Here is a 26615-nt window from a genome sequence, read left to right on the forward strand (position 1 = left end):
TCATATTGAAGCTGTGTTCACATTGCAGTCCGTATTTCTCAATATAAATTTGATCTTTTTCTGACTTTGTTAAAAAATGTTGTGATTTTATTTCTCTCTGTTGTTAAATATCTTGATTCAGAGGGCAGAGAGAAATATAAATTTCACAAAATACACACATCTGAACCACGTGTTATTTACAGTTTAAGGGGAATTCTGGCAATATCTGAAAACAGCTATACAAATATATTTGGTTTAAAGTGGTGTTATCTCTCAAGCTTTGCAAAAATTAAATGATTTGATGAATGAAATATTTCTGTATCTTTGTGGTCAGAGTAATTGAAGAACATCATGTTCAGAAATGTGCAGTATGTAAACAATTTACATGTATACATATATTTAGGCTTTGAATTAAGTAAGGTATATAAAAGTAAGAGCAAAATTAAGTTGAATGCATAATATTTAGTTGAATTCAAGTGAAACTTTACTGATGACAGTGTGGATATGGTTTTTTCCTGAAAACTAGCCAAAATGTGGTCTCAGAACCCAGCACACATTTCCACTGTCTTTCAGCCCATTGGAGATTACCTTGAGCTATTGGGTAGTCTGTATTATGCGACAACAATTTTCCAAAAATACTGTTCATGAAGTTCATGAACCTATATTTATCACATAATAGTTTCTCAGGCAATGCTGTCTGAGTGTTTGAAGGTCACGCTCATTCAATAGATTTCTTTGTTCTCTTAATCTTTTTACAATATTAAGTATGACAGATTGTGAAATTTCTGTGCAATCGTGCACTGAAAATTAATATTTTGAACTGTTTGATAATTATGTCATGAAGTTTAACAAAGAATGGAGACTCACAACATACCATTACTTGCAAAGCTTAAACCTCATGTAGCTGCCCCTTTTATACATTTTATGTTCACTTGCTTAATGTGGTATGATTCAAAACTGTGTAATGTGAATAATCCTGGGTGTAGCAGGCAGCACATTCAAAATTTGTTTATATTTACAAAATACAATCAAGTATGTCATCCAAAATATTGGGGAAACAATAGCTTTTACGTTTGTCAGTTAAATAAAATTTAAAGAGAATGAAATAATCTTATTGCATTTAAATCCAGGCTTTTCTTGAAATGGGTTTGTATATATGACAAGGGCATTAGTGAAAGTTAGCCCAAATATTTTAGGAAATTAAACAAACTGATTGTGTATTTACAGTTAGTCTGTTCTTGGTAGTTTTCATACATACCCACAGCAAGATTATTTGCATAAGAATTTTTTATTTTGTTGGTGTTTATTTGTTGGTGGTAGAAGTATATATGGATATTGTAAGAAACCTACAATGATTATGGTTATATCATTTATATTAGTTAGGTGTTTCTCTTAAAAATATATGAATACAATGCTTTGTCCTGTTTTCCTTCTTTCCCCTTTTAGGATGTGATAACATAATCATGATTTGGAATGTGGGCACTGGTGAGCCGTTAATCACTTTGGACGACATGCACCCAGACGTAATTTTCAGTGTCTGCTGGAACCGAAATGGAAGCCTCATATGTACTGCCTGCAAGGACAAGAAAGTGCGCGTTATTGACCCGCGTAAGGGCAAGATAATCGCAGTGAGTAATTTTGATTTAATGTGGAGCTTTGTTGAGCGCTCTCTCTCTCTCTCTCTCTCTCTCTCTCTCTCTCTCTCTCTGTGAAACACACTCTGTGAACCACATGTGAATACAGTTGTAAAGCAGTTTTGAATTGAGGCTAATAGTTTATGCTTTTACCAAGACGGAAACAGGTTAAATACTAAATAATAATCAAAGCCCATGTCATGGAAATGATCAAGTAATAAGAAATGAAACTGAAAATGGTCTTTGAGTAACTTTTATTGAGAGCAGCTAAAAGCATGCACTAACCCTCTACTCTGCTCTGCACCGCTCTGCTCTGAGACAGAGAACAAAAAAACTTCTTTCTTAAGCTGAGCCACCTATCAGGGAGAAAAAGATAACAGTTTAATACAGAAACAAAGTTCTAGGAACCAGCTACATCTCGTGCTCTTTAAAAAAGAAAAACCTCCTTGATACCTTGGATGCAGGAGTGTAACTCTTTCAAGCTGCACTCCTATGTACTCCCATCAAATTCCTTTCCTACTAAAGACTCAGTTGGTGAAACAGTCTAAAGACAGAATAATGCAACATACATTTCAGAAAACACCTCATCTTGATGTAAAACAAAGACCTTTACTAATCATCAGTGATTACTACTAATTACTACTAAATACTAGTGATTCAATAAGCACATGTTTGTAAAAGAAACACACATGTTTAAATTTTCTCTTTACACCCAGAAGAGCTATGTAACAAGTAACAAGCATCCCTCTTTAAAAAATGTATACAACCTTGCTCTGCTGTCAGCACATTGTATGATCATTTAAACGTGAAATTACCAAAAGTACTGCATAGAGCCACCTGTGAAACAGGTTGAGGTGGTGTTTTTATGATGCTTTTGGATTCTTGTTCTAAATGTTTTCAGTGGGTAACAGGTGTAGACTGCAGGCAGGCGAGTTATGCAACCGGATTTTCTTACAATATAATAATGCTGATGTAATTCTTAGAGTATGATTTGACAATGTCTTGCTCAAATAAGTGAGGCCTTTCCTGACGTAGTCTGGGTGGTAGCAAATGTTGCTCCAAACCTTGGATATACCATTTAACCATGCAATATGCGAATTGAATTGTTGCACTATTTGCAGCACGATCTGTCACAGAGTGGGGAACCCCTCCATTTCTTTACATTTGGAAGTAAAGACTTTGAATCTCTTGGATGCTCTTTTTATACAAAATCATGTTATTGACATGTTGTAAAGTCAAGTAGATAGTCATGTAATTTCAACCACATACAGTGTACAGTACATAGTGAAATGAAACAACATTCCTCCAGGACCAAGGTGCTACATAAAACACACGAGTACATAAAGTGCACAGGTGCAAACATGAAAGAAAGAATGCAAGACAAGTTTAAATACTAGGGTGGGGGAAACATTGCTGTTGACCAGCAACAATTTACAGTGGGTGTGATGCAAGTAAAATAAAGTGCAGTATACAGTAATCATGTATGATAATGATGATAATATAGTGATAATGGAACAGATATATAAACATTGTACAGTAGTGTAACATGGTACACTAATTAGCAGCATTTAAATAGCTCCTTATTTTGCAGTAAATAAATTCTAAATAAATAACTTAGGTAAGTTCAGCATTCAGCAGGAGTGGTATGTTTGTGTGTGTGTGTTCAGTCCACTGACTGGTTCTTGAGGAGTCTGATGGTTTGGGGGAAGAAGATGTTGCACTGTGTGAATGTGAATGCTTTGGTTCCTTTTTTCCATGATGTAGGGGATGTATATGATTATTAACAATGAGGGTTGCTTTATGGATGCACCATATGTTGTACATATCAGTGATGGAGGGGAGAGAGATATACCCATGATCTTCTCAGCTGTCCTCCCTATGTGCTGCAGGGACTTGTGTTTCAAAGAAACAGAATACCCACAATCAGGCTGTGATGCTGCTGCTCGGGATGCTGTCTATGGTGCCTCTGTAGAACGTAGTAAGAATGGGAGGGGGATAGTGTGTCTTCCTCAGCCTTTGCAGAAATTAAAGACACTGCAGGGCTTTCTTGGTGATGGAGCTGTTGTTGATGGACACCAAGTGATTTGGTGCTCTATAATCTCCACAGTGGAGCCATCAATGTTCAGTGAAGAGTGGTCACACCCTGTTCTTTTGAAGTGAACCACAATCTCTTTACATTTGTCCACGTTCAGAGACAGTTTGTTGATTCTTCACCAGTCCATTAGATGTTGGTACTTTCTCTGTGTATGCTGATTTGTCATTCTTGCTGATTAGACCCAAGATCATTTCCCCAATGCTGAATCTGAGCTTCCTTGTAATAGAACAACATTCAGTTAGAAACAACTAAGATAATTAAATTATTCATTCATTATCTGTAACCGCTTATCCAATTCAGGGTTGCGGTGGGTCCAGAGCCTACCTGGAATCATTGGGCGCAAGGCGGGAATACACCCTGGAGGGGGCGCCAGTCCTTCACAGGGCAACACAGACACACACACACACACATTCACACCTACGGACACTTCTGAGTCGCCAATCCACCTACCAACGTGTGTTTTTGGACTGTGGGAGGAAACCGGAGCACCCGGAGGAAACCCACGCAGACATGGGGAGAACACACCAACTCCTCACAGACAGTCACCCGGAGCGGGAATCGAACCCACAACCTCCAGGCCCCTGGAGCTGTGTGACTGCGACACTACCTGCTGCACCACCGTGCCGCTCCATAATTAATATTAAATAAGTCTTAATATAAAGGTGGAAAATAGTTGCTTTTTTCCTTTTTTCCCCACCACCATCCGTTCAGCATCTGAACAAGATTACAGTCATTTCAAAGAAAACAATAAAAAAATCCTCAGCAGACAAAAAACAGCATGCACCACACAAAAATAATAACAAACAGAACATAAATTTGCAATCCAAACTTGAACCCCAGAAACACTCTGCCGTTACACACTTGGTCTTGGAATGAGACATATAAATCCCTGAACAGCATGCAATATTTACTGTAAGCTATAACCTCATCACTGATCGGAACATCAGATCATCACATCCATGAGATTCAGTTCTTATTGTGAATATGAGATCATTCCCTCTTGGCTGGCCTCAAAACCTATGAGTGGATATGCAGTCTGCATTCTACATAAACATGTCACACACATTAGCACAACAATGCTCACTACATTCCATGTCATGGATGCAATTAGTAAAGTAAAATATCCTAAAATGTTTAAGTACCACAGCTGGAAAACAAAGGAAAAATTCATTCCAGATGATTAAATTAACTTACAGATAATAAATCGTGTCCTGATGTCCACATTGGGATGGCAAAGGCCTCTTTTCATTGAGCATCATCCTAGGAAATACAGATATTATTACAGAATCATCACATGATGACACAGAATATTGGGAAAATAGAGTTAGGGTTAGAGTGCAAACACTTACAGGGAGGTGGTCAAGCTGATCAGCATTGCAAGGAGGTACAACTACATCAGCACACTATAGATATCTGCAGTGAAAATATTCATTCCCTTTAAAGTACTTTTATTAATACCTATGATCTAACACAATCAGCAAAACCACTAAGAAAGCTCCTAGCTTTTTGATCATTACTCGTGATACTGAGGCAGACATTTCGTACATACAAAAAAAAAAAAAACAGATATATACCCAGTCCAGCCAATTGCAAGGAAGTGTACTTAATGAAGTGTCTGTTCTATGTAAATGTGTCAATACATGCAGCCTAACCTGATTCAGATACATTTAATTTATAGGTTTAATTATACAATATGTTTAATAGGTTGAAATCATCATTGCTTCCATGTCTTGGGGCAAGCCCAAAGTTCAAAATCCTCCTGGACAAGGCAAAATTTTATTTATTTATTTTTTATTATTATTATTTTTACATTAAGCTCTTGTCTTGGTCTTTGTTCATCTAGGACATAGGAAATATGTAAAACAAACAGCACTATATTAAACATATATTGCACAGTATATTGCATTTTGTCACTTAACTTAAAAGTATGTTTCTCTTTGGACTATAAGTTTCCTCATACCAGTTTCTCCTGGTTAGAATGAAAAGTCCAAGACCAAAAGCCCTGACAAATTATGATATTCTGAAACTTGGTGAAGCCTCGACCCTGCATCCCACGGTTTTCCTATTCTGCATATGACAAGTGATATATAAAGCGAAATGAGAACAAAACAAAACATTATGGACAATATTTTATTATTTATATGTCGTTCTACCATCATACTACTTACCTAAAACTGCATGCCCAAGTACATTCAGTTATATTGTTAATACACTGGTCCATTAGTCCTCTCTTCAGCTGTGTCACCATAAGGTGGTAGTTCACTGCTGTTTTGTTATTGGTGAATAAAATATTTGATGATAAACATGTGCTGAGGGTGTACGACTGAGTTTTAGGGCCACGGCTTTAGAATTCTGAGAATTCTAAGAATAATTTCGGAATAATTCTCAGAAAAAAGGTCAGTATAATTCAGAGAATAAAGTCAGAATATTTAGAGAAACACCGTTTTGGGTTATTATTTTCTATAATATGCAGACAGACAGGTTCACAGTCTGTGCGCCATAGAGTGAGTTGTGAAAGAAGCAGTCGGTGAAATTAACAACAATATTTATTAAATGCATCCACGCGACATATTGACTAAACCCCATCAGTGCAGCCCCTGACTGCAATGCATATGGCTTTAGTTTATTGTAAATGATTGTTATGAGTCCATGAGCCTTAACGCGATGGAGTCTTGTGGGCACGCCGGAGTTCCACTCGCTCTGGATTGATCATTTTCGTGATCATTAATGGTGTCCTGTTAAACTACATGCCTTCTTCTGAATAAACGGGTTCTTGCACTGATTCAGGGTTTAAATACTAACCACAATCTGGTCCTGATGTGACAGAGAGTATTTATTCCTGAAATCTATACAATAGGATGACTTTAGCAGGACACTGCATTCCTTAATTACACTGTGGTTGTGTCTGCCCCATACGTGCAGGGTATTATTCTGAGAATATTCTCAGAATTATTCCAAGATTATTCTCAGAATTATTCAGAGATTATTCTCCAAATTATTCAGAGACTTTTCTCAGAATAATTCTGACTTTATTCTCGGAATCAAATTTTATTTTTCCAATGTCGTGGCCCTAAAACTCTGTCGTAGAGGGGGCTGTGTTATTCAGAATATAATTTTTTCACAAGGCAGGAACATGCCCTGGGCAGGGCGCAAGTCCATCACAGGGAAAATTTTTTTTATATATATATTTACAAAATTAGTTGGTTTGTTAACCAAAACATTGAAAAAAATCTTTGTTATTTTGTTAGTTAAATAAATTTAAATGAGTATTAAAAAATTACAATTTCTTATTTTTATTGCATTTTATATTTTTTCACAAATTTTTTGAAATGGTATGGTATGAAATGGTAGATTATGATATGCACTCTGCTGTTTTTAGGAAAAGGATAAGGCCCATGAGGGTGCACGGCCCATGAGAGCTATCTTCCTCGCCGATGGCAACATCTTCACCACCGGCTTCAGTCGTATGAGTGAGAGACAGCTAGCATTATGGAGCCCGGTGAGATTAAAGAAACAGCTATGACTATTACAGTCTGACACTGCTAATGATTCCTTGTGCTCAAAAAGGCAAAAGACGCTTGAAAATTAGAATGTTTTTTATTCTTTTTCCTAATATTAATAATAATATAAATATATATACATATATATATAATTTTATTCAAGATAATTATATAATGGAACAGATTTTTGTTTTGGTACATTAAACAATGCAAGGACATGTAAATTATAGACCAGATTAAAAGCATTGCAGGAACAATAAATCTAATGTAATTATTGGTGATTATGTGTCAAATATCAGAAAGATTTTCTGAAAATAAAATGTGTTATTTCACAGAAAAACATGGAAGAACCAATCTCTGTGCATGAGATGGACACCAGTAATGGAGTGCTGCTTCCCTTTTATGACCCTGACACTAATATTGTCTACCTGTGTGGAAAGGTAGGCATAATATTAGACATGTGACAGGTTATGATTTGTCTGGCACTGATTTAATATGATGCATGGAATGCACATTGTTCATGTCAATTGCATAAAAATGTGTTTCTAGATTTCAGTAATTTTATAGGAAAAAGTTGTATAGACATGTATTAATGCAAGTTTATATTCTTAAGTTATTTTTTTATTATTCTTTTATTTTTATATTTGGATAACGGACAAATAAATTAAAAAAATTCAGAATTGCAAGGGATGCAGTTTTAAAAACATTTAAAAGACAGGTGACTTTTTCTTTGCAGTATTACTGTTAGGCTTCCAGAAAGTTACTTAAACATAAGAAATTGGAAGTGCTGATCTGCATACTGGCTGCTTGAAACTACTAGGCTGCAAACAATTCAGGTGCATGGACAGGATAACACTGTCCACAAATAGCAGAGATGACACCTCCAGATCCCTCAGTAGAGGCCCTACTTTCCATGGCTATGCCTTACTACCCTATCAAATGCAAAGACAGTTCACACTCAGACCTTACAAGAACCTTTCACCCCATGCACCTGAAGCACCCATAGCCAGGATTGAAACTGGATTGTCCTTCCAAAATATGACGCTCCCCCACTTGATAGATTGTACCTCAGTATTTTGCATAGATTTTCACAGGGAGGCTGAAAACTGTGATGCCTCGTAATTAGCTGTTAAGAATTAGTATGCTGTAGTGTTTTCCTGAAGCCTAGAAGGGTAACTGAAAACATACCTGCTGGTCAAAAATATTCATCTGCAGACAAATGCAACCCTGGCATATATAGCAGTCCTGGGTTTTTTCTGTGGTGCAACAAAGAGTAATATAAATAAACACTATTATTAATTAATTATTTTTTGTTGGTTGCCACTTGAATACATTAGTGCCTGTTTTAGTATAATGGCAACCCCAGTCCTATGTAACACTAATAATTTTTCATCCTTAGGGTGATAGTAGCATCCGATACTTCGAGATAACCGATGAAGCTCCATATGTTCATTATCTTAATACCTTCTCCAGTAAAGAGCCACAGAGGGGCATGGGCTACATGCCAAAACGGGGCCTAGATGTCAATAAATGTGAGATAGCAAGGTATGCAAATTTCAGTTTTTCTGTCGTTGTTGAAACTTGAAATGAGCAATGAAATTGATTAAACATGGGGTCCGTTTACATATGTTAGGTTTTAAATTAAATGTTTGAAACTTAGTTTTCACCAGAGGGAGCCTACACAGTCCTGAAAACAAAGTTAATGGCTTTTCATACAGATGTTTTTCCCCTTCAGTGACTGTCAAAAACTAAGATTTATTTAAGCAATGTTGAGTTCATTTTGTAACTTTGTTTGCATTGTTCATTTTAAATATTTATAATTTCTGAATTAACTACTTTTATTTACAGGTTTTATAAACTTCATGAGAGGAAGTGTGAGCCAATAATTATGACTGTTCCAAGAAAGGTACTACTGTTGTACTACTATAATGATGCATTATCATTGCATGCTCTTACAGTATTAATAATAATATTCATTATTATTAATTAATTATAATAATAATCATACATGTATGCTGTTGTTAAACAAGAAAAAAGAGCAAAATATAGATCATTATAAATAAAAAAAACAGGTTATGATTAGTTTAATTTAAAAATGTATTTAACTGTTCTGCTCTTGTAGTCAGACTTGTTCCAGGATGACCTTTATCCAGATACAGCAGGACCAGATCATGCCTTGGAAGCTGAGGAGTGGTTTGAGGGCAAGAACGGAGATCCTATCCTGATCTCGCTTAAACATGGCTATGTCGCAGGCAAAAACCGTGATCTTAAAGTAGTAAAGAAGAATGTTCTGGACAACAAATCACCTAAGAAAGTGGAGGAGACACCAGCTCCTCCGAAGCCTGCCTCTCCTCAGATCAGTAGAGTAAGAATTTTGCCATAATTTCATATGAAATCACGTGTTTAATTGAAATTTTTTGTGAAATCAGAATCTGATTTTTTTCATGCCTGTTTGCACATCTGTCTTTAGTTACACAGTAGTTCACAGTGCACAGTAACAGGCAATAGATATGTCACAGTAGAATAACACAGACAATCCATATGAGTTAAAGTATGCAGGAGATAGACTGACACAATAAAATAAAATTAATAAAGTGTTAAGAACAATGTTCTGCCAATAGAACAATAAGTTTATATTATACTAGAATTGCTCATCAGTGCAATAGGGTGAAGAACAACAGTTGTCTGCAGTCTGTTTATTTTAACTGTTCATATGGCCCAATCATCAGCCTGAGGGGTAGAGCTGAAACAAATGATGGCCAAGGTTTGACAGTGAGGATTTTCTTTGCACGCTTTCTGGGTCTGGATTGTGCAGGGTGGACAGGATGACACCAGTTGTCTTGCAGATCTAATTATACAGTGCAGATTGTAAATGTTGTATTTGGTAGCAGAGATGCAACAGGCTGCAGTGGATCAGGTAATGAGAGACTCTACAATGGCTGTGTACAACTGTACTAGCTGAATTTGGACTTCTTCAGCTGGCGAACAAATTGCATATGCTGCTGGAAGAATTTTTTTAAGGTGCTTATGTTGGAGTTCCAATTTAGGTCCCTGGTTAATGTGGTTACTAAGAACTTTGGCAGTGTTTCTAAAGTTCTCCACTGAGCATTCATAAAAATAATAATAAAAAGAAGAAGCTTTATTAGAACTTTCATTGCATTAAAGAAACACTGTGTAATATTGCTGCCATAAAATTAAAGCTTCAAAATATTTGTACATGCATTTACAAGAAAAAGAAAAATCATTCTTTCTTATTTAAAAAAAAAAGAGAGAGAGCGAGAATTACCAAAATCTTCAAGTCTCTGAATCATTCTTTTTGCAACCAAAACCATCTAACCACATTTGGGCACAAATCATGAAGGGGCTATGTGTCTTTTAAGGTGGAACGGTATGTTCTGTTATTTTCAGGATCATTCCCTGACCAAACTGTTAGTCTTCAACTGGTTTATAAAACTGTGCCAGTAGCTAAGAAGGGTCAGCTTAATGGTTTAATAAAGCATTTAAGGAAGAACAGTAACACACCCAACACCTTTTTACAACACCTAACATATTGTTGATAATTCATAAGGTTTTTGTCCATGGAAATAGTTAGAGGCTCCAAGGACAAACATAAGAGACTCAGGAGATAAAATATCCATTCTGTGAGGTATTCTACCAATGTAAATGGAAGTGACTTCTATATTAGCATACAGAGAGTATAAAACACAACTGAGGAATTTCCCTCAGGAGATTAAAAAGACTGAGTGAAGCGGCCAAAAGGTCAATATTAGGTTCACAGCAGTGGCGAATGCTGATCTTTCAAGGAGGGGAAGCTCAATTTCAGCCTACATCATAAAATGTGTCGGTTTATTTACATATAAATTCTACCCTCAAGAAAATGATCTGTGACCCTGTCGTACCAACAAGGCGTCTTTTCCAGGGACTTGACTAGTGTCCTGAAAGAGTGATAGAAGTCAGTCTCCAAACACAAGCAGCTACAAAAAACCCACCAGAACTAGAAGCTCGATTTGTCGCTAGTCGTTTTTAACAAAGAAAATGCCGCTAAAAGGATTAAGAAAATCTCCGGTTCAACTCAGAACAGAATGAAAATGTAATGCTCCCACGGATCTTTACACCAAAGGATCGCTGATTCGCTCATTTCGCTGTCAATCAAAAAGGGATTCAGCCTCAGACAGATCATCCAATCATCATGCAGAAGCTGAGCGTCCGGGCCAGCCGAGGCCAGCCCACTGCCCCATAGACCCCCAGAGACGCTGAGCGTCCAATGGGCGGGACAAAGCCCAGCATTTATCCAGTGTCTCGCTGCACTTCGCTGCTTCGCTATTGAACTGTTTAAAGCACTGTCTTTACCAGTGATAAGAAGCTGATTCTGAACAAAAGTTGAGCGCATTGTAGTGCATATTTATTCAATGACATGTACACACAACAGTATATATTTGATCACTTATTTTTTGACATTTTAGGGGAAGCTGAGCTTCCCTTGCAGTCTTAGAGCAATCGCCTCTGGTTCACAGAGTCTTTCATGAACAACAAATATTTTGTTGTACACCAGCAGTGGTTGAAGTTAAGGCATATACCACTCCCACAAGCTTTTCCAGTCTTGTCATGGTCTAATTCTAAAGGAGGGACAAACCATCAATAAGCCAGGTTTCCATAAAGGCCATTAGTGATGTGTTCCTAGTATATTCATGTATAAGATTAACATTTGCTTGTAATTCATCCACTTTGTTCCTCAGCAATCACACATTAGACAGGAGCACCTCAGGGAGAGAACAAAACTTATTAACAAGTTTCATATTCTTAGGAGAACTTGCAGAAAACAGCACATGACAAGGGCAGTGCCACTAGCACAGATGCATATGATGAGCAATGTCTAAACTACGGAGCACATTGTCTTTGATTTAGTAATTGCCCATTTTGCTCTTACAAGTTTTGCACTTTTCTTTTTGTGTTGCAGAAGAATGAAGTCAAGTTGGAGGAGCTGCTTCGAGAAGTCAAATCACTTAGAGACCTGGTGACACTTCAAGATAGGCGAATTGCAAAACTGGAAGACCAGGTGGCCAAAGTGGCCATCTAAGATGCTGCTGGTCATTGAAGTCACAATGTTAGTACTGAGAAAAGTTCAGCTGGCAGGGCGCCAGCCACTGCCAGAATTTAGCAGTTTTGACTCGACCAATTATTCTGCTTGATGTTCCTTGTTAAGATGACTTAAAGCAACATTCCAACATGGGCTTCATTTTCTTTCCCTCTTCTTTCATCTGTTCATCTGTGCATTTGCTAGTGAAATGAAAAATATTTTAATTTTTGTTCTGAACATTGTTTTGTTTTGTTTTGTTTTTTTACAAATATTTTTGCTATTTTTTCAAATTTTTCATTATTGTAATTCTGTGACTATTTTGAATTCACACAAACTGCAAGTTACTTAGTGTTTTATATGTATGCATCAGTATTGCTCTACTTTTTGTGATGCCAAAATGTGAGGTGACACCTGCACCTTGCTTTATGTCTTTTAAGACTTATTATAATGTCCTCCCACATCATTTTGACTGTGGAAAGAATGGTTGCTGTAAATTAAATTTTATGTCAATTATGTCAGAGCGTTAATGATCTCATTTCCACCAGTTCACAAAAATATATATGCGTTAGAAAGAAAAAAGTAGGGATAAAAAAATCCTAGCCCAATATGAAAAATGAAAATGAAAATGTAATACGCATAATGGCAATGGTAAGTTTAAGCTTAAAATTAAAATACAAATTCAATAATTCAATTTACATTTGGAATTTGGTAGACTTCTACTGATATTTCATTTACGCAGAAATTTAAATGTATCTATTTAAATGAAAATGTATTTCCTAATTTGAATTAACGTGTCATGTGATAACATAGCACTGTCAAAATGATATTAATCTAATAGGCATTTACACTTAGTAACTGTGTTTGAAATTTAAAATTCTAATTTTGAAGCTGTGTGGGCATTCAAATGTCAGCACAGAGAATAGCTATGTTCACAGGGAACAACCGTGGGAGCTTTTGCAACATTATGTGCGCAATTTAAATTTAAAATTTAACTGAGCGCAATAAGGCTTAGGATTACATTTCCATTTTTCGTAATATATTTTCATTTTAATTTTGCTACTAATATGCTTCCATAGCACAAACAGCCACTAGCATAAACAATATTGAATAAAGTAGTTTGGATGCCTAGTACAAATATTACACCCCTTTGTGGCTACAAGGAGAATGCTGTTATTAAAATTCACTTCATATGTTCAGTTCAGATCATTCTTCTTCCATATATTTTGAAAAAGGGTTTAGTAATTTTGATTTGTGCACTGCAATGTGACCATTTTAATATAATTTTTCATATTCTCCAAAAAAGCAATAAAAGCAGTGGAGATTTTTCATTTTTCTACTGCTAATGACTTTGTACTATTTACAATTACTCTTTTCAGCCATAAATTATGATAGAACATTTAAGAATTGGACTGTTTAAGAGAAATCAATTCTTATTTTGTTGGGGTCAGAATTTGTTGTGTTTAATCACAAAGAGGAAACAACAGTAGAGCTGAAGCACACTTGATTCTATCTCTTTAATATTTTGGTTTTCATTTTTTAATCAGTGATTCAAGTGTGCAGCCTGCCTTTGTGCAATTAAAACCTGCAACACAAATAGTCTCTGGATAGTGTAATCCCCAACACCACTCCTTGAATCCCATGGCCACAACCTTTTTCCTTTAGAGACAGATTCTGCAGTTTTTATTGAGCAGAATTGTAAGTATATATTTACAAAGATGTATGTCCAAGTGCATTATTCTAGTTCTAGTCACATCGTAGCAAACATTTTACATTTTTGCCTGCTCATTTTTTAGTTAGAAAATGGTCTCCAACAAGCTACCTGCTGGCCCAGTGTAAATGATGTGTAAATGTAGTTTTGATTCTCTGTGTACTTACTGGTTTTAGCCCTTTCAGCACGAACAAACAGGAAGTTGTCCAGGGTGAATATGAACAATAACCTGTGTCCTGAACAGTCTTGTGCATGCCTTCCAGGTTTTACTAAACAAAATCTCTAACCCAATAAATCCTGTTCATATTTCATAAGGGAATCAATTGTGTGGTATGTTCATTTTTTTTTTACTGAGTATACATTCTTTCATTCATAATCTATAACTGCTTATTCACTTCAGAGTTGTGGTGAGTCCAGGCAAGAACACGCCATGGATAGGGCACAAGTCCATCCACATACACTCTCATATGCACTCACAGCTATGGACACTTGTGAATCAACTGACCTACCAATGTGTGTTTTTGGATTGTGGAAGGAAACTGAAGCACCTGGAGGAATCCCATACAGACAAGGCATGAATGCACCAAACTACACAGTCACTGGTGGCACCTACAAACCCAGGACCCTGGACCTGTGTGACAGCAACACTACCTGTTGCACAACTGTGTTGTCTCTTAAGTATACATGTAATGTTTTATTTATTTACAGTTTATATATTGTTATTATTTATGAAATGCCAATCTTTTTTTTATTATTATTTGAGAACAATTCAAGAAAGAAAGCAGACAGTGACAAGACAATTTAAACTTGTTTCTATTGCCAAATTACTGGGGCCTTATTACTCAATTAAGAACTATAAGAATACCATACAAATATTGAGAGAAATATCTTTATTGCATTCGTATAGTTCTTAATACATATATACATGTGTGTATAGTGCCCTACACAGAGTTCCAGCAGATTAGTTTTATTTTCTATCAGATATGGTAATGTTAGAAATTTATATTTGTTTGGGTTTGTCTAGCATGTTTATTTGTACATTAGATAATGTGGCACTGCTAAATATTGAAATAAAAAGACCAAAAAAAAAAAAAAGCCTGCTATTTGGTATACATGATCAAGATCAAGTTTTAAAACATAGAAGACAATATCTGTATGGAACTGATACTGGACATACCTACCCAGGAAATAAAATGTTATTTTCTTATTATTTTCTAATTTTTATATTCTCTGTTATTATAGAAATAAAAGATAACAGACTGCACCTTTCATTATTTATGTGCCGTGTTCTTTACTTTATCCAGCCTATACTGAGAGAGTGGAGGCACATTCTTTCCCATTTCTCTCAGAAAAGAGGTGAGCTTGCAGTGGCCCAAACGATAAATATGCTGTATTAATGAAAGCTAGCTAGCTAATACACTATATTTAATATCATCTATGTAAAGGAAAGTTCATTCTGTGCAGCAGCAATCATACCCTGAAAAAGTTAGTCGCCCCCTAGCAACTAACAGGTAAAATGCAGTCTTAGTTCCAAAATTATTCATTTTTAAAAGTAAAAAAATGTGTTTTCAGTTAAATTGATCAAATGATATATTCCTTGCAACTTATAAATAAAAATTTGTATTGTGATGTCACCAGATGTGGGGAAACGAAACTGAGCTACTGCATTGGAGGCTAGCTTTATTGAATCCTTACCAGGGTACGAGGGAAATGGAAGCAGCAATTTGCGCTCACTGTGTAGTGAGATTCAAAGGCAATACATGCCATTTTTTGGGACCAAATCTTACTAAACACCAAACCCAAACACACCCCTAAAACAATTGAAAGGGCAACTGCTGTACAAACAAAGTGCCTCAAGTGGTTTTGTGCATGAGGCTCACAGTACCTTGTGCGTGAGGCCCCAACAGCTGCAAGTGCACTGTCCAGGCACCAGTGGTAAGTGTCTGTCCAGTCTGGTTTCTGCCCATGTTGCACCCTGGGGCCCATGACATTCCAGCCCCATATTGCTGAGCCCAACACAGCATTGCACCTATATGCCTCCACCTTTTCCTCCAGACGTTTGCGATAGAGGCACTCTGCAGCAGCACAGGGGCAGCAAGACATGCCGTCAGCATTTTTGTGGTGAGGCCCACCCGGTGCTGTATTCTTAATTGGTATTCCTGGAGCACTGCTATCCACTGACACCCACCCTTCTGGTTCTTTACAGCGCAAATAATGGTCCATCCATGGAGTAAACAGGATTTTGCAGAGGCATGGTCGGAAATGTTGCAGCCCCACCACCACTGCCAACTGTTCCATCCATATCATGCAATAATTCCTCTCTCGTTTGCACATGCAAAGGCTAAGATAGGGACCCTCTCTTTCACGTCCTGGAGTTGCAAGAGCAGAGCCCTAATGCCACTGCCCATCTGTGTCAAAAATAAATTCGCAATTCACCCTCAGATAAGCCAATGCTGGCATTTGGCACAGACAGTCATGGAGTATATCACGTTCAGTCTCCTCTGTCCACAGGAACTCAAACCCGTTTTCTGACGACCAGTGTAGAGGGACACAAATGTTAAAAACCACTTCGCAAAACACAGGTATGATGCCAGAGCCAGAAAACCACAGTCCTCACTCATGTTTTTAGAATGGGCACATGCATTATTTTAAGTTTCCATTCCTCTACAGTTCAAAAATTTGCCCACATAATGTTGCAAAAGCTCCCACGGTTGTTCCCTCTGAGCATAGCTATGCCCTGCTCTGACATTTTAATTCCCACACAGCTTCAAAATTAGAATTGCCATTGACAGGTAGGTTCACTTCCAATACCCAGTACCTTAGCATTAGCCACTAACACTTTGTTAGCTCTGTTGTTAATGCCCAGCCCACTATGCACAGCTTTCTTATGACCTCAGACTCTAACCCTGGGCTTGCTGTGAGCATTGCCCTGGCTAGATGTAAGTATAAAGTACAATCTCTCCCTATATATATATATATATATATATATATATATATATATATATATATATATATATATATTTTTTTTTTTTTTTAATTTGTATTTTATGGTGTGCTAGTAGCTATAAAATATTTTGACCACGAGTCCTACCACATATCCAGCAAGTGTCTGCAGAAGCCCCTTCTATTTGCCACCTTCATATAGACTGTGCTGATTTGCACACAAAATAGAAGTGTGTAAAACAATTTAAAACCCTCATAGTTCTTCACTTATTTAGCATGCTATCTCATATAATTATAGATGCTGTGCACTTCCTGATCCTTATTTAGCAATGGAAAAAGAAACCGTAGGTTTCAAGATGTAAAGAGGCCACTGATTCTTGCTCTCAAAGCAGTTCAGCTTGCAAACTCCAACCCAGACTCATCGCCCTTTGCCCACATTTTTACATTATTCCCATTCAGAATCAGCATTCGTTTCTATCATGGACCTTGCAAACAGACTAAAAATTACCAAAATTTAAAAAATAAATAATTATACAAAAGTATATTCAAACTCAAACAACAGCTGGTCTTACAAACCATATTCCAGTCATTATAGATTTGTTTTTGTAAAAGACTACCAAACTGCTTATAAATATGAAAGCATTCAGCCCATATAAAGGGAACCCCAATTACAAGTTTTATTACAAGTACATTTTATTAACCAGTATAATATATACTTGATTAAGGGACAGGCCATCACTGGAAATTAGTAATATATGTAGCAATACTTACATTCATCTATAAATGGCTGAATGATAAATGAGTGCCCACAGCCTCATTTAAGTAAACCTCTCATTGTCTGGTGTTATGGCTTTTAGTATCTGGAAATTTCACCTATTTTGGTGTAAACTAAACAGAAAAGTTGTGCAGATGAAATGACCAGAAAGACTTTAACTGTCAGATTTGTCCAGTTAAATGTTGCGTTGAAATTTGGCTTAAATTTAGATTTTCATTAGTTCATTGTCTGTAAATACTTTTCCAGTTGAGGGTCACGGTGGGTCTGGAACCTACCTGGAATCACTGGGAGCAAGGCAGGAACATGCCCTGGAGGGGGCGCCAGTCCTTCACAGGGCAACACACACACATTCACACCTACAGACACTTTTGAGTCACCAAACCACCTATCAACGTGTGTTTTTGGACCATGGCAAGAATCCAGAGCACATGGAGGAAACCCACGGGGCCACAGGGAGAACTCACCAACTCCTCACAGACAGTCACCCGGAGTGAGACTTGAACCCACAACCTCCAGGTCCCTGGAGCTGTGTGACTATGACACTACCTGCTGCGCCACCATGCTGCCCAAATTTAGATCTTTGAGGTCTTAAATTTTAAGTTTTTGAGATCTGAATTGTTAAGACTTGAATGGATCTGACTATTTTAAATGTGACTAGACACAGTGGTCCATCTGTTCGTTAATAATAATAGGCTTTATTTATATAGCACATTTTATACATTTAAATTCAGCTCAAAGTGCTGTACAGAAATCATGAACAAAAACATCAACCAAACAGATAATGTTTAAAATTTATACAGATATTTTTCAGATGATATAATGGAGATCTGCACCTCCCTCTGCTACCTAGGCTTCTTAATGCAGACATTTCTTACTAATCAGAAGATTTATTAGATAAACTCTCAGGACACTCAAAATAAATTTTTGCAGAGTAAGCCAAGTGATTTAATGTTTCAGCTATGGGTTTCAACATGACCATTATTTCAGTTTCATTTTTAATCATTAAACAGAGCAAAACAAACAGATTTGCATGTTCTTCCGCTCTGCGTACAGGAAGCTGCCAAAGATGCAATGCAGTTTCAAGGTTAAATCTCTGGCTGACTTAAAAACGCCGATGTCACAAGGTATTTCTGAAATTTAAAACCATTCCCATTCCATCCAGTGTATCTAGAGTATGAGAGTAGAATATTTTGTACTTATTTTACACTGTATCATTTAATTTGAGTGTTTTTTGAGATTTTGTCTTAATTTATAAATCCTTGTTTAAATTTAAATATACAAACTTAATTTAATCTTATTTGAAATATATCACAGCACTCTGGAAAGGACTCAGATATTTAAAGGTTTTTTAATATATAGAGTTACTTTGCAAGGCAATAAAAATCATCCTTTTTTAACATGAAGCTTATTAGACACATTGAAAAATGCTTTTGGATTATTTGCATTTTACATTTGAGTAACCAAGTGTGTGTATTTTAGATCCACATTGTTAGCTTGATTGTAAATCTGGGGCATAAATGAAGTTGTACAATAGTTTTGTTTTCTGAGTGCATTTTGGTATTAAATGTTTTTGGTCAGTAGGACAACCAACCAAAGAGGCACAGGCTAGCAATCGACTATGCCTCAGTGCTAAGCAACTGAAGCAAATAGAGCAGAACAGGTTGGCAGCACTGGACAGACTGGCAGCCCGCAATGTCCCTGTGCCCATTGGAGAGAGCTGGAGAAAACACATTGGGGATGAGTTCACCAAATCTTATTTTACCAAGGTATACAAGAATACACTGTGCTGAAATTAATGAAATGACCAAAGCCCCCATTGTTAATTATAATTACTGCTGTTACTTAATACTGTTATTGTATTGCCCTTGGTACCGGGGGCTCATAACTTGTAGGTAGTTTCCCAGGTATTAGACCTTACTTCTCAGCCTACAGCAATCCTTAGTGTAGTGTTAAACCACTTTTTGTCCTTTTTCCCAAATGCGGTGCACAAATATAATGAAAATAAAAGTTATTTAATTTCATAATATAACAATTTTTCACACAGACATTTGTCACCACTGACAAATTTAAAATAATTTTTTGTCATTTTATTTTCAATACCGTACTAGAATTTCATAGATAAATAAAAAAATGAAAGAGCTAATTGGGAAAAGAAAACGTTTCATGTTCCACTTTGAGTTTTCATTTTAAGGCTGAACAATATGTAAATATGTGGTGATTAGGAGTGTGTGGGGCTACAATAGAGTTTACACTCCCAGGTGCTCAAGCCCTAATAAACACAAATAAACACAATAGGGGAAAAGTCATATTAAGATCTAAATGTGGCTTTTTTGGAAATAACTAACATGAAAGTACAACTGTTCGCTTATAAACCATGATCATTTTTATCACTGGGAATTTTTCCCCACTGGGATGTTTTTTTTTTTAAAAAAAACAAAATTGTAAAACTAATTACTGCCCATATCTAAAAGTCTAAATATTGCTTCCTTTAGCTGATGTTTTTTGTCGCTGAAGAGAGGAAGGTGTTTACTGTCTATCCAAGCCAAGAGCACATTTTCTCTTGGACGAATGCGTGTGCATTTGAGGAGGTAAGTTTTTAAATAAAAAACTTTAACATTAAAAATAAAATGTTACAAAATTTAAAGCTGGCTTCAACAAGTAACTGATTTGTATTGCCCTGGGTTTCAGGTAAAAGTAGTCATCCTTGGACAAGACCCATATGTCAAGAAAGGTCAGGCCCATGGTCTGTGTTTCAGCGTACCGAGGCCTGTTCTGCCACCTCCAAGGTATGCATCTGAAATATTTTTCAATTTATTTGTCAATTTGTCTATTCATTTGTTTTAAATATTTTTTTAACATGCTTTTGTCACATTTGTCTTGAAATTTCCCATTGGTGGAATCCATAACCAATGCTTTAAATGCTGTTTTACTGTATTATTAGCTCAAATGAAGCTTGTTAGTTGAACTTTTGCAGGGTTCAGGGATTACATTAACATAATATGAAAGACAAAACAGCAATTTTAAAAAGTTAGAGCAGCACGGTGGTGGAGCAGGTAGTGTTGCTGTCACACAGCTCCAGGGAAATGAAGTTGTGGGGTTGTGTGTGTCCACGTGAGTTTCCTCCAGGTGTCCCAGTGTCCTCCCACGGTAAAAACACACATTGGTAGGTGGATTGGCAGCTCAAAAGTGTCCGTAGGTGGGAGTGTGTGAGTGAATATGTGAGTGTGTGTCACCCTGTGAAGGACTGGCCCGCCTCCAGGGTATGTTCCTGCCTTGTGCCCAGTAATTCTGGATAAGCTGTTACAGACAATGAATAAATATGACAACATTTTTTCTGTTATTAGGCTGTGTTTTATGGTAATTGATGACCAGCTAGTGTCATCTTTGGATGCACATTCATTATTTTTTTAAAGTCAGCAGCCACCTAGAATTTAATACCAGATTTGCCTAGATTATAGCCATATACTGAGTGAAAGGACACCATGCTTGGGAAATATTTTTTTAACAAATGTATCAAACAAATCGGAGATCACTGTAAATATGTGTCGCAACTGCTTATATCAATTTCTTTCACATCATTTTTGTTCTTTATATGTATATACATATATTTATTTATTTTGTTTTTAAATGTCCTCCGGATGCGGTGCAAAAACACGTGTTGGTAGGTGGATTGAAAGTGTCCGTAGGTGTGAGTGTGTGAGTGAATGTGTGAGTGTGTGTGTTGCCCTGTGAAGGACTGGCGCCCCCTCCAGGGTGTGTTCCTGCCTTGCGCCCAATGATTCCAGGTAGGCTCTGGACCCACCGCGACCCTGAACTGGATAAGAGGTTACAGATAATGAATGAATGAATGAATGAATGAATGAATGTTTTAAAATGTTAATTAATGTAATTTGTAAATGTATTGTTTTTATTTGTATAATTATTTGTTTATAATTTTTATTGTAACTTAATTTAATTAATTTAATTTTAAAATATATTGTTCATCCTTTAATGTACTGGCAGCCCATACAGGGTGTGTCCCAGCCTTGCACCCAGTGATTCCATGCAGGTTCTGGACACAAAATGACCAAGAACAATGAATGAATAAATGCATCAATTGTTTTTTATTCATTATTTATATGTGTATTAAATGTATTTATTTTAGTTTTTTATTTGAAATTTGATTATTTATCTTAAATTCTTTTTTCATATTGTGCAAATTTAAAATGCTTTTCCATGTTACCCTGTGTGCAATGTATTTATGCTACGTATGTGAGATGTATATAAGTGTATTTTACATTTATATAAACTATACATATTTTGCTGCTATAAATAAGAATTTTAATCACGTTAGAATAACAGAAAATAAGAATGAACAAACATTGAGTCAGAACCTTGTCAGATACTTGAAATGTTTGCTGACAATTTGCTGACAATTTCCCACAGATGGGATTGAAATTGGTTTAAACCAGCCTATAGAGGACAGGTTTAAAAAATGTAAAAATCCTCTAACAGGAAATTTCTAGGAAAAGCATTGCATTGCACAGCAAAGTGATTGAATGTTTAGCAAATAGCAAAGGACTGTGATTCAAATAAATTGACTTGTAATTTGGCTTTTTCATACATGATATCTCAGTAATACACACATTCCTCTTCAGATATGCATTCATTGCTTGTTTTCCATTTGTTCCAGCTTGGAAAATATTTTTTCTGAACTAGCATTAGATATTGATAACTTCCAGCACCCTGGTCATGGAGACTTGACAGGATGGGCTAAACAGGGTTAGTGCTTTTATGTGTGTCTTTAATATATTATAATATTCTAAAGCAGTAGTTTCACCAAATTTCTAATTTATATAAGTACCCTGCAAAATGCAGACCCTTAGTCAACATGTCTGTCAACAATGTTTTGTTTTAATAAGTTTGCATTTCATTTTTAGACCATATCCTCCTAGGAATATGTAGCTTCCATGTTAGAATTGCATACTCTAGAGAAAAATTGATACAAATATGGCCCATAATCAAAAACAGTAGCAGCCATATTAATCTCTGAATTTGTACTTTTGTATATTGCACAGAAAACTGTATACAATATGGTGCCACTCTACACAATTCCATAAAAACTCAATGCAGTTTAACAAACCATGTTATAATTTAAGATATTCAGTTTGCACAGTGCTATCCTTGGAATTATAAGTCTCCTTAATTATTTTGATTTTCTTTGTTTGACTAAATTTTTGGCAAATTTAGTACACTATTAACTTTATTAAAGTCTTAATCTCATACTTCAGATGTGTATGCATCTATTAATTGCTTATTTCTTCTTTTTTTTCTGTCAGGTGTTTTGCTTCTGAACTCAGTGCTGACTGTTAGAGCTAACCAGCCCACTTCCCATCACGATCAGGGCTGGGAACGTTTTACTGATGCAGTAGTTTTGAATCTCAGCAGGTCTTTAAGAGGACTGGTCTTTCTGCTCTGGGGATCCTATGCTCAAAGCAAAGGTGCCATCATTGATAGAGTAAGTTCACTGACACTGGGGTCAGTTTTTGAACAACTCCAACTAAAGGAAATTCATTCTCTAATTTATATGTTCATTATTATAGTTGCCAAAGACCCATCTCACTTTGTTATACTTCCTATCTGCATCAAATATCATAAGCCCAGGTTATGTCTTACTAACAAATTTAACAATTTCAGTATTACAATGTACATTAATAAAACCACACAGTACATTTGAAAAACAACTAGTTTTACAATGTCTGTGTGGATATTTATGTTAGAAAACTGCAAAGGTTTAGTGGAATTGAGGTGTCTTGAGCAGAGAAAGAAGCCACACTTTGCTTAGTTTTGCTGTCCTCAAGGCCTTGTTTTCACCCTCGAGACAACATATAAAGACAGGCACCGTCCACAAATCTTTCTTTAAGCAAGATGGTGGATCCCATTATCAAATATTCAGGACAACACAACAATTCACATGCTCCTCCATTAAAGAAAAAAAAACATTATTCTTCAAAAGCAGCCACTAAGAGTGAGACGCTCTGCTGAACGTCTCCAACAAAACTCACGGTTATTCTCCTAGAAGCACTCTCCCAAATCAGTGACTCCTCTCTTCACCTATGTGGTGTGATGGGGCACTGGTAAAAACTGCTTTCTCTTCTCTAACTCCCTTCGTCAGATAAATTCCTACTTCATATACTGCTCTGTGGCATCTGGCAGACTGGGAGAGCAGAATTTCACATTCCATCTTAATTGCTGTTGTTGTTACACACTGCTTTAATGAACAGGCCTGAAGTTGGCATCTTATTAGCCAGTTTCTTATTCAGATTTCCCATTCCACCATAAATTGGTGCTCTAAATTAAACTTGTAAGGTTACCGTTATATTGCGTTGTTTCTATTCCATTCAAGGCTTTATTTACAGTTTTAGTATTTCAGAGCCTGAATTCACTGCCGTGTGGTTCGCCATGGCTCATTCAGTCATCTTTTTCCTGTACACCAGACCGGTAGGAGCACGTCTGTCAGAACGTCTGTTTTATCGCCCACAGTGCAGAACTCTCATTTGTGCTTTCACTGCACTTCCTTCACACCAACAGACAATTCTGCTTTCAAAGTATATGTGCCCTGAGCACATTAAATACTCCCATTCTCCCTGGACTTCCATATTCCGTGTTGGATTTACCTTTTGTGTTGGTGTTTTCTGGACCACTTTGGATGATGGAAAAGGACCAAAATGCCTTTTTTATTTTTATAATGTTCCGTGACTGTGTTCATGAGCGACTGGCAATGTTAGCTTTTACAGATATTATGATTTTGTTGAGAATGTTATAACCTTCATTGGCATGGATCAGTGTGACTTTTTCAGCTTTTGCTCTCAGCTACGAGAAATTAAACATGACTGGATGTGTGGTTGAGTAGGAGAGAGGCCTGGACCGACTTTTCTGATATGGAAAACTGAAATGCTCCAACAGGACTCACGGTTTTTCTCCTAGAAATACTCCCCTGGCTCAGTACTTCTCTCCCAGCTGTAGGGTGATGGTGCACAGGGAAATATTGCTTTCTCTTTTCTAACTCACATCATCAGGAAAATTCCACCTTAAAAGCTCCTGTCAAGTATACTACTAAAGTTACTGACATGCTATGTTGTTTTCATTCAGGGTATTTACTTACATTCAGGGCCTTTAATTTTCTCAGTGTTATTTACCTTAATATATGTGTTCATCTGCACCATTTAAGGTGGGGTGATAAGTCAAATGAGACTGATTACTGCAAAGAGGGAGAGCATGAGTTCACTGCTGATTAGCGTGCCACTGCGTTTTTCCCGTGCTCCTGGTTTTTCTAGCCTCCTGGGTCGGGAGGTCTGGAGCCTACCTAGAAACATTGGGCGCAAGGCAGAAACACACTGGAGGGGGTGCCAGTCGTTCACAGGGCAACACACACTGCTACGGACACTTTTGATTCACATATCCACCTACCAACATGTGTTTTTGGACCATGGGAGAAAACCAGAGAACCCAGAAGAAACCCATGCGGACACAGGGGTAACACACAAAACTCCTCACAGACAGTCATACAGAGCAGGTCTTGAACCCTCAACCTCCAGGTCCCAGGAGCTGTGTGACTGAGACACTACCTGCTGCACCACCATGCATGGTGATACTTTGGGACTCTACTGATTGACAGTGATGAAGTGAGCTGTATACAAATGTGACACTGATAAATGGGTCAGGGATCCATACTTATATCCCTTTCATTTTAATGTCAAAATGAAGACTAAAAGTGCTGACAGAAGCAATAAAACAATTTAAATATCACAGATTTTATTTAAATTTTGTTTGAGTAATGGCTCTTCTGTACTGTGACATGAGCTGCAACCCATGAATAAATGCATGATTGGTTACTCTGTGCAACCTACACATAAACATGGTGATATAAACAAAACAGCTACTTAAATTTTCTACACTTTAGCTTCTCACAAGGGTGTGGGGATTTCCAAGATTGCCTAGAATAATTTCATTACATTTGAGAAAGTTAAATTAAACCATATTGCACTACTGCACCCTTTAAGGAACATGAAAAATTTTGAATGTGAAGCTGGGAAATAGAAAAGTCTCATTTAATAAAATGAACCCAAAAGTTAGGAAGTCCAAAAGACATGGTCAGTTACTTTTCGAATGTTCCGGCCCACCATCAAGTGATGCAGACTCATGACCATGGCATCATTTAAGTTGAATGTGAAAATGCAAACAAGAATTTGGGAAATAAACATTTAAAAACACTAAAAAAGTGCCACAGTGATGCAGCAGGTAGTGTCACAGTCACAGAGCTCCAGGGACCTGGAAGTTGTGGGTTGTGTGCTGCTCCGAGTGACTGTCTGTGAGGAGTTTGGCAAGTTTCCCTGTGTCCATGTGGGTTTCCACACATTTTGGTAAGTGGATTGGCGACTCAAAAAGTGTCCATAGGTATGAGAATGTGTGTGTGTGTGTCACCCTGTGAAGGACTGAGCCCCCTCCAGTGTGTATTCCTGCCTTGCACACAGTTATTCCAGGTAGGCTCTGGGCCCACCGTGACCCTGAACTGGATAAGCGGTTACAGATAATGAATGAATGAATGAATATTCCACATTAACTATTCAGCAATTAAAATGTTTATAGAAACAATGCCACTATAATATTCTTGTTAATACATACGGTATCTATGGCATATTGATATGTAAATATACATTAAAACTGTAGCTGATTATGATTTTGTTTTTGTTTAGACACGCCATCATGTCCTGGAGACATCTCATCCATCTCCATATTCTGCTCACCTGGGTTTTTTTGGATGCAGACATTTCTCAAAAACCAACAGTTACCTCAAGTCATCTGGAAAGATTCCAATTGACTGGAAAGCACTATGACAAGTCTTGTTTTTATGATATTATTAAT

General features: G+C 36.8%; 2 protein-coding genes across 3 annotated transcripts in view; both read left to right on the top strand.

The window, feature by feature from the left end:
• The window catches only part of coro1cb (coronin, actin binding protein, 1Cb), a 36271-nt gene extending 21297 nt beyond the window's left edge, over positions 1 to 14974 (top strand). Inside the window, exons 5-11 of the mRNA XM_066659748.1 lie at positions 1426 to 1607; positions 7088 to 7207; positions 7544 to 7648; positions 8608 to 8753; positions 9057 to 9114; positions 9331 to 9573; positions 12166 to 14974. Coding sequence (XP_066515845.1) covers positions 1426 to 1607; positions 7088 to 7207; positions 7544 to 7648; positions 8608 to 8753; positions 9057 to 9114; positions 9331 to 9573; positions 12166 to 12285 — 974 coding nt within the window. The 3' untranslated portion in view covers positions 12286 to 14974. The remainder of the gene's footprint in view (positions 1 to 1425; positions 1608 to 7087; positions 7208 to 7543; positions 7649 to 8607; positions 8754 to 9056; positions 9115 to 9330; positions 9574 to 12165) is intronic.
• A 3804-nt stretch (positions 14975 to 18778) lies between these two features.
• Positions 18779 to 26615, top strand: ungb (uracil DNA glycosylase b). 2 transcript variants are annotated; one of them, XM_066661572.1, is made up of 7 exons: positions 18779 to 18835; positions 19290 to 19477; positions 20204 to 20299; positions 20400 to 20497; positions 22384 to 22472; positions 23030 to 23208; positions 26447 to 26615. In XM_066661572.1, exons 1-7 carry the CDS (start codon positions 18826 to 18828, stop codon positions 26585 to 26587), a joined length of 801 nt encoding a protein of 266 aa, XP_066517669.1. In that variant the 5' UTR covers positions 18779 to 18825; the 3' UTR covers positions 26588 to 26615. The 2 variants fall into 2 exon arrangements, with proteins under 2 accessions (XP_066517669.1, XP_066517670.1); XM_066661573.1 differs by having other exon boundaries at positions 18790 to 18835; positions 19293 to 19477.

The sequence above is a fragment of the Hoplias malabaricus genome, chromosome 2, assembly GCF_029633855.1.
Source record: "Hoplias malabaricus isolate fHopMal1 chromosome 2, fHopMal1.hap1, whole genome shotgun sequence".
Classification (NCBI taxonomy): Eukaryota; Metazoa; Chordata; class Actinopteri; order Characiformes; family Erythrinidae; genus Hoplias; species Hoplias malabaricus.